Source organism: Cheilinus undulatus, linkage group 15, assembly GCF_018320785.1.
Source record: "Cheilinus undulatus linkage group 15, ASM1832078v1, whole genome shotgun sequence".
Classification (NCBI taxonomy): Eukaryota; Metazoa; Chordata; class Actinopteri; order Labriformes; family Labridae; genus Cheilinus; species Cheilinus undulatus.
The window spans coordinates 5,151,745-5,164,847 of record NC_054879.1 but is presented as its reverse complement, the minus strand read 5'-3'; the positions used below and the strand labels follow the sequence as shown (position 1 = coordinate 5,164,847).

At 38.6% G+C, this 13,103-nt stretch overlaps 1 protein-coding gene across 1 annotated transcript; it reads left to right on the top strand.

The window, feature by feature from the left end:
* Window positions 1–3,975: 3,975 nt before the first annotated feature.
* LOC121523038 (FAST kinase domain-containing protein 3, mitochondrial-like) lies at window positions 3,976–11,698 on the top strand. Its single transcript, XM_041807771.1, has 10 exons — window positions 3,976–4,089; window positions 4,354–5,265; window positions 5,436–5,586; window positions 5,737–5,924; window positions 7,197–7,365; window positions 7,833–7,918; window positions 8,010–8,181; window positions 9,736–9,805; window positions 9,995–10,109; window positions 10,916–11,698. Exons 2-10 carry the CDS (start codon window positions 4,387–4,389, stop codon window positions 11,018–11,020), a joined length of 1,935 nt encoding a protein of 644 aa, XP_041663705.1. The 5' UTR covers window positions 3,976–4,089; window positions 4,354–4,386; the 3' UTR covers window positions 11,021–11,698.
* Window positions 11,699–13,103: the final 1,405 nt, after the last annotated feature.

The following is a 13,103-nucleotide window of genomic DNA, read 5'->3' as shown; positions in this document are numbered from 1 at the left end:
ATGAATGTGAGGAAAAATTGTGCATTTGGAATACATTTATATATTTACACTAGTGATGGGAATTTCACCTCTTTTCAGTGATCCGGCTCATTTGGCTCGGCTCAGCAAAAAGAGTCAGATCTTTTGGCTCCCAAACAGCTCTTCATTCAGGTACCAGTCTGGCTTCATTTGACCTGCCGGTTTTAGCAATATGATTACATATGATTGATATCTGGGCAGGTATTTTACTCCAACTGTGCTCAGTTTTTAAAACTGCTGAAAATATCATGCAATTATTTCAAAAATGCACTGTCTCCCCAGAACACCTTATGGGTCAGATGAAATCTGCTCACCGGTTGGGATGTATGGCACACCTGACACCAAACATTACTGTTACACCATCAAACACAAGTCCTTAAAGCATGGTGTGCCTGTGGTAGAGGATAAAAGATCATCCCTGATCAATCAAACAACACACTGACACACACAATCTATATAAAAATAATAGTTATAGCTATAAAAATATTAAACGGGTCTCTAACAGGATCCTGCTCTTTGAACCGACTCATTCACGAACGACCCATCACTAATTTACCTTTTTCCTCATTTTGATAAATGACACTCCCCATTTTTTTAACCAGTGGGCTCAGATTCACCTGATTAGTGGAAATCCTCACAGGTGTGCAAGCCACTGCGGACAAAGGCCCTGAAGAAGACCCTAGAAGGTCACAATGAGTCAGCTTTTTAAAAATGTGTATTGCCACGACAAATAAAGGCATTTTAATTGCATATAACCCAATAGTGTGTCTTGGATTGCTTTTTGAAGGACCATTGTAATTTTTCTTTTTCTTTTTTTTTTTTTGTTTTTTTTTTTTTTGTTTTGCATTATGGAGCCAATCAGTCCGTGGCACTGCTGGTGTGTTATGAAGCCCAGGTTGCTCTGATAGCAGCCATCAGCTGGTCTGGATTGTTAAGTCTGGCGTCTCTTATCTTCATCTTAACACTTCCACAGAGATCCTCTTCGGGGTTCTTGTCAGACCAGCTGGCTGGCCAATCAAGCACAGTAACACCATGGACAGCAGACCGGTTTCTGGTAGTTCTGGCTTCATTGCTGGTGCCAAGTCATGCTGGAAAAGGAAAGAGGTATTTCCATAAAGCTTCTCAGCAGATGGAGGCATGAAGGACTCTAAAATCTTCTGGTAGACAGCTGACAGCGTTGAGTCTGGACTTGATAAGGCAAGGCAAGGCAAGTTTATTTGTATAGCACATTTCAGCAACAAGGCAATTCAAAGTGCTTCACACAGGTCATTAAAATACATTGACAAAGGGAAAAAGAAACACAATGAAAACACAGATAAACCAATAACATCGACACAGATAAAGCACAGTGGACTAACAGCAGCAGATGACATGGCACCTCAAACCATTTCTGACTGTGAAAACTGAAAACACTGGACTTCCAGCACAGAGGATTTTGCACCTCTCTCTTCCTTAATACTCTGAGGCCTTGATTTCCAAATGAAAAGCTAAATTTAGTTTCCTCTAAAAAAGGACTTTGGACCACTGAGCAACAATCCATTCCTTTGTCTCCCTAGCCCAGGTGAGACGCTGATGATGATGTCTGTGGTTAAGGAGTGTCTTGACACTAGGAACATGACGATTGTTGTCCATTTCCTGAACACACCCGTGTGTGGTGGTCCTTGATCCATTGACTCCAGCCTCAGTCTGCTCCTTGTGAAGGTCCCCTAAGTTCTTGAATCTGCTTTGGTACAGCCTGACCTTTCAGCACTGACCCTCTGTGGCTTACCCTTCTTGGGTGTCAGTTATTGTCTTCTAAAGGAATGTCAAAACAGTCTCCCACATGATTGTGGTTGTGTGTAATGAACCAGAGAGAGATATAAGAACAAGAAATTGGACTTTTCCTTAATATTGTAGTATTCTGAGGTAGTGGATTTTTTATTTTTTAGAGCTGTAAGCTGTAATCAGACTAAAACAAAAAGGCCTTGAAATATTTGAGATGATTTGAGGTAAATCACATCAAAAATAACAAATTACATTTTTTGAGATGCAGCTGTACTTCAAATGCAAAAAAAATGCTGCTTTGAGGTTTATTTATTTATTTATCAAATTAAAATAATCAGTAACACCAGTTTGACTCTGTGTGGTTTGTATTGGCTTTATTTTTTTAAGTACTGTTAAATTAGCAGTTTAATTCATTCTTATTATGCTTTTATGCTCAAGTGTGAAGCACTTTGGTCAGCTGAAAGCTGTTTTAAACGTGCTATATAAATAAAGTTTACTTACTAGTTTACTTACCAGGAAGGATAGATATTATGTTAGATTTCGTTTTTTTAATTTTAGTCATTTTCAACATATAAAACGCAAATACTCTGGTACAGTGACAACCATCAAGTTAATGCTATTAAAGCATTTAAACTAAAGCCTCCTCCTTTATAGCGCAAAGCTTGTTGCACCCTCATCTTCAGATTCGTGCTACTATGGATTAATTACACTATACAAGATTGATTGATTGATAACAAATTTAAACTTCAATACTCTGAAGCCGGACAAAAAGGGAAATAAATGTGACTGATGATAATTCATATAATATACATTATTTTATTCATGAACACTTGAACATCTTTAAGCATACATAGTTACTTGAAGGACCACTAAAATTACCTTTAGGGACTGGCCTGGCCCCAGGGCCTCAAATTGAACACCCTGGCACAACATAATAACAACATAATAAATAAGATTAACCTCAAGGATGTTCCTATATTTTTCACAATCATCTTACCCTCTATCTTACAAGCCTTCCAAGGCTGCCTGCCAAGAAGCATCCCCATGACATGATGCTGCCACCACCATGCTTCTCAGTGAAGATGGTTTGTTTGTGGCCTCTTACGTGCCTTTTGCTGCAGTCTAGTCTAAATTTAATCATAGTTTTTTAAACAGCGGCTTTCTCTTTGTCACTCGCCCATGAAGCTTTCTCTCCCATCTCAGCTGCTGGAGCTTTAAACTCCTAGTAGTAGTAGTCATAGGTGTCTTGGTGGCCTCTCTCACTAGTCTCCCTCCTGCAAGGTCACTCAGTTTGTAAGGATGGCCTGATTACATCTTTACACATGTGCCATATTCCTTCCATTTCTTGATGATGGATTTAACTGAACTCTGATGTTCAGTGCCTTGGCAATGATTTTGTATCCATCCCCTGACTTATACTTTTTAGTAACCTTTTCTCTGAGTTGGCTGGAGTGTTCTTTTGTCTTCATGGTGTAATAGTAGCCAGGAATATTGATTACCAGTGACTGGACCTTCCAGACAAAGGTGTCTTGAGACATACTGACTGCACTCAGGTGATCCCTATTTCACTAATTGTGAGACTATAGCACCAGTTGGCTGGCCCTCTGTTGAATTAGGTCAGCTTATTTATGCAATTACATGTTTTACTTTACATGTTTTTATTTACTTGAGATTCCTATGTGTAAATCTGTTTTTACTTTGATATTAAAGTAGACTCTATTACACAATAAAATTCAACCATGATTGATTTATGAAATCAAAGGGTAAAACATCCAAGAGGCTGAATAATTTAAAAGGCATTGTAAGCCTACACTAATAGGATCATTTCTATTGCTAATAATGAACTGTAATAAGAAATAAAACTGTAATAAAAAATAAAACAAAGGGACAACAGGCCCACTAAGTGTAAGCATTGTTGATTTTGAATATTTCTGGTCGACAGTGATCGCCTTACAATTTAAAAACAATCTATTTCTCTCTCTTTTGGAGCGTGTTATGATAGCGTTACTATATATTGGCAGTCATTAAGGGGGAATAATTATCTTACAGTTTCTTCCTTGCACAGCACCAACTTCCTGTCTTTCTTCCTCCACACCTCCCCGCCCCCCTGACACTACCACTGTGTCAGCCAACCAGGAAGCACGTGCGTATATAACATGTGGCTGGGGTGCAGTTCACGCTGAGGCCGCAGGGGGGCAGCACATGTAAACACATGTAATCTTACACAACCTCTTACCAAACGCTGAATGCCACTGTTGGTTGTAACATGTCGCAGCCCTCCTTCATAATGTTTCGGTCTCACTGAAGGTAAGTCATCTACGTGTGTTAAGACAGTTTTAATTTTACAAAGCCGATGAGGTTTCATTCATTACTCAGTGGAAAATCACTTTCAACAACTTAGCTGTGTTGGTTTAAAGTCGACAGTTTATTCGCTTTAATGTTTCTTTAAAAATGCAAGTTTTTTCTTCCTTGTTTTCCTTAGACTGTTTATTGAGTATTCATCATGATTCAGTGTGTGCAAACGCGTAGAAAAATATAGACCGTTCATGATCTCGTCTTTGTGCTTTTCAGTGACAGGAAGGAGCAGTTACATCACTGACTACAATGAAGTCCATCGCTTGTTTCTCGTCTGTCAGAGCGGTGTGCCAGCACACCTCCGCCTGTATTCCTCTACACCGTGCTTTGTTTCATTGCACTAATTCAGACAGGTGCTCCAACCTGGACATTGCAAACAAAACTGCAGTTGCACAGCAACTTTCCCTAACCTCTGTGCGTAAATTTCACAGCACGCACGGAAACACAGCAGTGGTCCAGCAGGTCAGTGCAGCCCCTCCTCCTATCTTGGTGCCAACACCGGGGAAAAGAGAAGATGAACTGACCTTATACCAGTTAGGGAGACGCACTCCACCAATAACATCGACTAGAACAGTCCCACACCTGTCTCCTTACCGACCATACACTAAACCACAGAGCAATGCAGCTGCACGCGTCAATATGCAGTCTCTTTTTGAAGGAGAGGTGATCCCACAGCTGTGCTCCAGGCTGGCACATCTTCCCAGCAATGACCGGGCAGAGGGACTGGCCACTCTGCTTGGAGCATGTGTTGAATTTGGCTTAGAGGCCCACAGCCCTCTAGTCCTCAGACTGATAAATGAGTGCCGGGAGCTCCTCTCACACAGGGACCTTGAGGTGGCTCAGCTGTGCCACCTGGGTGAGGTGTCATACGTCCTGGAAGGCAGCAAGTCAGCCATACTCACAGAGGTCCTGGACTCTTTGAGCGTTGCTGTAGAAGAGGATGCTGTCACTCCTGGGGAGGCCACCAGGGTCTACTCCCTGATGGCTCTGTGTTATGATCCGGCAAGCCCTCAGCAGATGTTCATACTGTCTAGTCTGCACAGACTGACACAGAGGATGGTCCACCGGCTCAAAGCAAGAGAAGTCAGCAGCATACTGCAGTCCCTACTGAAGTTACAGCAAAGACAGGTCGGCAGATTAAAATGTTTCCTAAACTTTGACAACTTTCAATTGAGCATTCACCTTTTGAATCAGTGCTAGTTCTGACACAAAAAGATGATTTTTAATTGCTGTGTGCATGTCCTTCTCCCTAAAGTTGTTTTAGTTTAAGGATATTAATGCAGCTATCTGTTTCCCAGGCCATTACCTTGGTGCTGAGGCTGAGTCACAGAGCGTCTCGGGTGTTTAAAGCTTTTAGCGACCAAGAAGTGATAAACGTTCTCTCTGCGCTCATGATCCTGGGACAGCATGATGCTGATCTCCTGGCTGCTATGGAGAAACACCTACCAGGTAGGGGTTAGAGTTCTTAAATTGGGCTTTATAAGAGATTCATCCTCCGCTTTCTCTACACTTCATTAAAGGGGTGTTCTTGTTTTTGATGGCAATAGTGCGAGGATAGGAATATTTTCTACTATTCTGAACTTGTATTTTCTGTTTCAGAGCGACTGGGAACCTGTGATCCAGAGCTGGTCAGCACCGTCATGGAGTACTGCCTGCAGATGAAGTGCCGCTCCGAGCCGATCTTTGAGGCCGTGGCTGAGAATTTTGTCTGCCATGCTGAGAGGCACAGCACCCCACAGATAGCCAAGCAGATTGTTGCAATGGGGAGACTCAACTATCTGCCACAAGTGAGGACCATTTAAAATGTCTCTTTTCATGATTAAGTCTAGCCATTCCCCACTCTCCCCCTCTCCATTCTGATCCTGTCCACTAGGGTTGGGGAATTAATGGATAATTCCATTAATTTGCATTAATTCTGGCATCCTGCAATTTAAAAATCAGATGTTACAATATTTCTATAACCATTTTTCTCAATCAAAACAAGTGACATAAAAATGGCAATCCCCTTCAATAAAGCAATTGATACAAAGTTTGCTATATGAGCAAAAATAATCTACACACCAGGTATATTTTTAATCTGTCTGCGCTAGTTCATTCTATCTAACATTGATGAAGTTTAGCGTTCGTTCACAAAAGTAATAATAATAATAACTTTATTTGTATCTCACTTTTAAAACCATGGGTTTACAAAGTGCTTTGACATGTGCAGAAGAAAATAGAAAAACAAAGCAACAAACCCAAACAAAAGACAAGAAGACAGAACGTGACATGCAAACAACATCAGCAGAAACCAAACACTTAAAGAAACTAACCAAAAATATGGACGAGATTATAATTCATCAACATCAATATAATCATACCCCAACAACGATCAGCTGATAGACGGCTGATACCAATCACAGCTTTCTCTCTCAACACAGCAGTCCATGTAATTCTGACATGCTTTTCACAAATCCCTGCTTGAATTAATGCTGATGCATCATGCTGCTGCTTCAGAGCTTCACCTCCCCCACCCCAGCCGCCTCCTAAAGCTTGTTGCTCCATCATATCAGATTCATGCCACTATGGATTTATTGCTTCTGAAACGAAATCATTTTTCAGTATACATTGTCATAAATGTATGTACATCCATGTGGGGGTTTCTAGCCATGCACTCCCTGGAAAGTCAAAGCATGCTGCTTGACTAACTCAGGGAGCATCTTCTGAGCAGAGCCTTCTCCGACAAATAAAACTGTACATCCATTTTGCAATAAAATGGGGAAATGTATGATTACATTGAATTGCATATTAAATTGCTGTCACAATATTGGGGGGAAAAAATTACAATTAGATCATTTTTGCAAACTGTTCAGCCCTGCTATCCACTGACCTATCTGAATTAAGGTATTCAAAGCGAGTGTACCCTCAGAATAAGTTGACAGTTCTTCTTCCTGCCGTTGTAATTATCAAAAAAAGATATGTTTTTTATGTTAAGGTAGTGGTGCTGCAAACACACTATACTCCATGACCAGAAAAAAACCGAAGGAAATAAAAGTAGTCTGTCCTATTTTTTCTTTCAGTGCTCCACTCAAATGTTTAAGAAGTTGGAGAGCATATTGTCAACCCGGTTTTCACAGTTCCAGCCTCGCTCGCTGATAGAAGTGTTGCACGCCTGCATTCACCTGGAACGCTTCCCACTCAACTACATGTCCAAGGTCTTCAGCCCCTTCTTCCTTCACAGACTGCAAGGTGTGTATACAGCAGTACTACACTCTTCACACTTCAACAGGGGTTAAATCTATACCTCTTCAAAGAAGTAATAAAAAAAAAAACTTGGAGAGTTTTTCTGATTGGCCATTCCCCTCTGGTTATTTAGACAGACACTTTTTTAAATGCAAAAGTTTACTACGTTTTTAACCAAAACTAGTAACTCATAATTAATCTGCTACTGATTCCTGATACAGATTAAATTACATAATATGTCATATTTATGCATATAAAGTAATATCTTGCATAGAAAGAGGTTGATGCTGAGTTACTTGTTGAGCCCTTTTTAAAGGTCATGCTTTTTTTTTCTAAAATATTGTTTGTAACTTAATTTCATGGTCATACACTGATATATCTGAGCAGTACTGCAGTATATAACTGGGGTCAATTTGTAATATTTGTATACATTATGTCATGTATGATGTAAGCTGTCCTTGCCTGTCCTACAGCACAGGGGGAGCCACTGGACAAGAATGCACTGGGACAGCTAACACAGCTCCATCTCTCCACCTCATTAGAGTGCAACCACTACTGGGTGAGAATAACATACTTATACAGCTTTTAAATATTAAAATAGTCTTATTCATAATAAATTTGAATAAAAATTGTGGTTTCTTCCTCCACAGGGTCCCAGACTGCCTTATTCTCTACATGTGAAGAAGTTCTCCTCTGTAGACCAGGCCTTTGAGACTCCTATGGATACGCTCTTTTACAGACAGATCAAAAAGCCGCTCACACAGCTGCTGGGGGGGCAGTTTTACTCCACCAGAGTCTTCACTCATAGTGGATATACTGTAGGTATGTAGCACACATTGAAATATTCATACATTTGTGATCAAAAGAAGAAAATGCCTGATTTAAAGGTTGGCCAAGCTGCAGCACACTGGTTGAGATGTAGGACTTTTTTAAGGTCAAAATTAGGGAATTAAATACCAGTTTAGCACTTGGGGATTTTCTGATGCCACGGGGGACTAACCAGTCTTAATCCTCATCGTCTCAAGTTGAAAAGCTTTTTTGCACATCTTTCAAGTACTTTTCGCCATATTTTGTACCATGAAACCAAATTTTCTTGAACTTTCAGTATACCATCTTCTTTCCTTCTCCCTGTTTAGGTTTGTGATTAGTATGTATAAAACTGCTGTAAATGCTGCCATTATTGCAAAGAATTGTCTTACGACTGAGCCGATCCATTACAGGTCCCAGACAGTTATATGGGCATTAATGTTAAGGGCCTTTCATAACTGATTTAAGACTTTTGAAAACTTCATGACCTTAATTTTAGACTGTTTAATGAAGACTTTTAAAGGGTTGATGTGTTATTTCCTCTTCTATTACACTTTACACAGTCTCTAAACTCTAGTTTGGAGTCCTATTTCTATTTCTTTTATCAATTCGGGCATCTGAAGGTTAACCACCCTTTTGTTTTTCCACCTCTCTTTTTACTTTGCTAACCAAAAAAGATTTTTTTCTATTACACCCTTTTTTTTTAACAAAACAGTCTTTCAATCATCTGGGTTGCCATCAGTTATAAACCATGCAACAAACTTAAATTCTTTAATTGGCAGTAGTTTGGTCAGGTTTTGGCCCTGGGTTTTATCACTCAGGCTGCTTTAACCCTCAGATTCTCAGAGCTTCTTGAGTCACACAAAGCATGAAGAAAATCTGTAAACACAGAAGAAAGGTCATGACATATTCTCCTCTCCTCTTGATTTTGATTTGGAGAGAGAACAACCATTTATTCCTGACTTTTCACTTTTTAGTTTTAAAAATTCTTTTGAAAAGACACAAAGACTAAGAAATACAATGCAGTAAAAGGCTACAGCTAGTTGATTCCAATATATTTTTGCACATTGGACTTACTGTCACATAAACCCATTACTTGTACCTCAAAAGAGAAATAGAAATATAATTTTATGTTATCTATAAATCAAATATTTCTCTAAATGTGAATGTTTTCCAAAAATCTGTTTTTAAACATTTTTGTCTCCTCTCTTTTAACAATGATATCTTTTATGTTGCACTTTAATACAGGCAACCATATCGATAATAGATATGGATCTTCTGAGAAAACCAGATAATACAAATCTGTAAAAAAAAAAAAGTGAAATTAATATTGTGACGATAACAATGTCATCCTGTCTATAAAATATAAAATAGACCGGATGACATTCTGATTTTTTTCCTTACGACAGACTACATGGACTTCAGCCTTACCTGAAAATTATGACATGTTTAGCCTGTTGAGAGGCATTTTGTTGCAACATTTTTATTTCTGTCCCTTTTTTGATTTTCAAAAGGAATCCTCAGCTGATGCACTCACCATTACCACTTTTTTTTTACTTTTCTCTCTAGATGTAGAAATTTGCCTGGATGAGAATGGATACATTCTGCCTCTGTCTCAGTGGGAACACACTTACAGAAGGTAAGATTTTCCTCAGCATGTGAACTTTATCTGAGAGCGACTTTCCCTTCAGAATAACAACAAATACTAAGTATTACTAAGGATATACATTCTGAACCTGTGTGTCCAATAAACCCCTGCAGCATGATGCAAAAACCTTTTTCCAGACAGATTAGCTGAACCATTCTGTAATGCTTTGCTTATTTGAAGGTTGGCACTGTGTTTGGATGATCAAAACCGGTTTTGCAGCAACACTCAGCACCTGCTGGGAAAGGAAGCCACTAAAAGAAGGCATCTCCGCAGAATGGGCTATGAAGTGGTGCAGGTAGGTTCAAAAATGTTGTTGGACAAAATAATTTCCGTAGTTATCACAGCAGGTTCTAAACATGCCTTTAAAGTATGTAATGTCATTTCAGCATTATAGCTCTCAGCGGATGGCCTTTGCCATTTTACTACGGAAGTGTTTCAGTCAGGGGTGGAAAGAGTACAGGACTATTATACTCAAGTAAAAGTCCAGTTACTCTGATTTAAAATGTACTTTAGTAGAAGTAAAAGTATGAGTCTACAAATCTACGAAAGTATAAGTAAAAATAATTAATGTTTACTTAATGTAGTGAGTACATACACCAATAGTGTTGAAAAGTAAAACATGATTTTCCTTCATGTAGTGTTTGATTAAAGACAGAGTTTTAACAAGGTGCTGTGCAGCAGCAAATTTTGGATATAATGTGGAAACTTTGGTCCAATTTCTATTTTTTTCCCTATCCTTTGTGTTTGAAAGCCTGATTGTCTCTTGAAACAAAAAAAAAGAGTAGTATTGAAATCTTTCACTATAAATGACCCTTCAAGTTCCTTCAGTAAAGCTTGGACCAACTCTTTTTGTCATTTAGGTTTTTGGGCTGTAAAATTTCTAAAAGTGTACTTAGATCAAAGTAAAATACTGATTTTAAAAACAAATACACTACAAAGCTACTCAGTTACAATGATGTGAGTAGATGTAGTTATTTACTTTAAGCCCTAATTTTAATGCACATACTGAAAGCTGTACTTGTTTTGGGGGAGGGGTGTCTGTAGAAGAAAATAATGGTCGATGAAATGCCAACATCTATCTCTTCTTCTTTTTTCTCACAGATCCCTTACTTTGAACTTGAGAGGATGAGAACAAATGAGGAACAGGTGAAATATCTTCACAACAAGATCTTCCCAACCATCTTCAAATACAGCCACTCATCTTAGTGACCTATTGGGTTCAGGATGTGTTAACATACACTGTGTGATGCAAATGTAGCTACAAGCTTATGAAAACTGTACAGACGTTTGGCTGAGTGATGCACACTTGGTGTGACTAGTTTAAAGGTCATGATATTGAAGGCACTGTCAGACATTCTGCTCTCTTAGAAACTGAACATGCCCTGAACAGAGGATTGTGATGTTAAAGTACTGCAGTAAGAAAGTATACACTAGTAAACAGGCAAAAAAGTGCTAAAAGGTAAACATTTATTAATGCAAGCTGCTGTAAAAACAGGACACTTATGGCCTTGTGGCTTGAAGTCATTACAGCCTTGTTTGCTTTTTATTTAATAAAACATGCCTCTTTAAGGAATAAAGTCAGAACGATGCTAGTGGAGAATTTCCCAGAAGGATAAACATCATGTCTGAGATGTCTAAACAGTCTGGATGAGGATTTTTTTTTTCTTATTTTAAATTGAATGTGCTACAGGAGGGAAGAAATGCTACCTCTTTGGCTCTCATATTTAGTCCTGTGCCCTGAACAGTGTGAATATCGTTAGGCATTGGCTGCACTGATTCCAGGAAGATTTAAAAAAATATTTTAATTTATTTTTTACTTGAATGGATGATTATTGAGTGATGATTTATGTGAGTAATATAAATTAAAGCATACCTTGAAACAGAGTGCCAGAGTATTGCAACTTCAGCCTTTTCTCTTACAGTTACAGAAAGTATTCAGACCCCTTTCAATTTTTTTTCATATTTGTTAAGTTTCAGCCTGAAACTACATAAGAAAAAAAAACATTTTAATCTCATTATTGCTATGCTGATGATACTCAGATTTTTTTTTCTGTGAAACCACATTCCCTCAGGCATCTCTTCTCTCTCCATAACTGCTTGGCCTCTATGAAAAACTGGATGTCCCTAAATTTCCTCCATCTCAACCGTGATAAATCAGAAATTCTGTAACTGGACCTGATCACTTCACTGCATCATTTGAACAGTTTATTGGCCTGTACTATTCAAACATTAAACCCACGGCTAAAAACCTTGGAATCATCTTTGACCAACACCTATTGTTTGAACATTATGTTACAAAACTTGTACAGACCTGTTTTTTTACTTATACGTAACATTGCCAAAAAAAAAAGAAAACTATCAGACAAATGCTCTCACCTTCAGACCTGGAACTTCTCATACACACTTTAATTTTCTCCTGTCTTGATTATTGTAATTCTCTATACACATATCTGACACAGTCTTCCCTAAACCGCTTACAATCAGTTCAAATGCTGCAGCCAGAATGTTAACCAGAACCAGCCACCGGTCCCACACCACACCCATTCTTGCATCTCTCCATTGGCTTCCAGTGAAATTAAGAATCAACTACAAAATCCTGTTACTCACATATAAAGCACTGCATGGCCTTGCCCCTAGTTACATTTCTGACCTCCGTGTTCCATATATCCCCTCACCTGCTCGGATTATCTTCTCTTTGCCTTCTGTACATCCCTTCCTATAACTTAAGAACTAAAGGTGATCAAGCTTTTTCTGTTCTAGCTCCCACTCTGTGGAATAAACTCCCAGACTACCATCAGATCAGCAGAGTCGCTGGAAGGTTTAAAAAACATTTAAAAACTCCCTTGTACAGACACGCTTTCTTGTGATCTTGTAACTTGAATTCCTCCCGAATTGTAGTGTATTTTTTTTATGGCTTATTTGATCATGTGAATTATGTGATTTCATTTCCTCCTTTTGTGGATTATCATTTTTATATATTTTTATTTTTGTAAAGCACTTTTTAACTGATTTAAAAGTGCTCTTTAAAAAAGTTTAATTTATTTACATGAATCTACATTCAGTACCCTATCATGACAGAGTGAAAACAGGATTTTATTTTACTTTCTTTGCAAACTAATTCCAGATTCAGACCCTTTGTGAACACTGTTGAAATTTCACAGATTCCTTCCAGTTTGATAGATTTTTCTGGGATGTTTCTGCACATTGCCTAGAGTCCACATGTGGCAAATAAAATCAGTTGGACTTGATTTCTGTAGAAGGCCGCACAGCTGACACAGAATTGAGACAG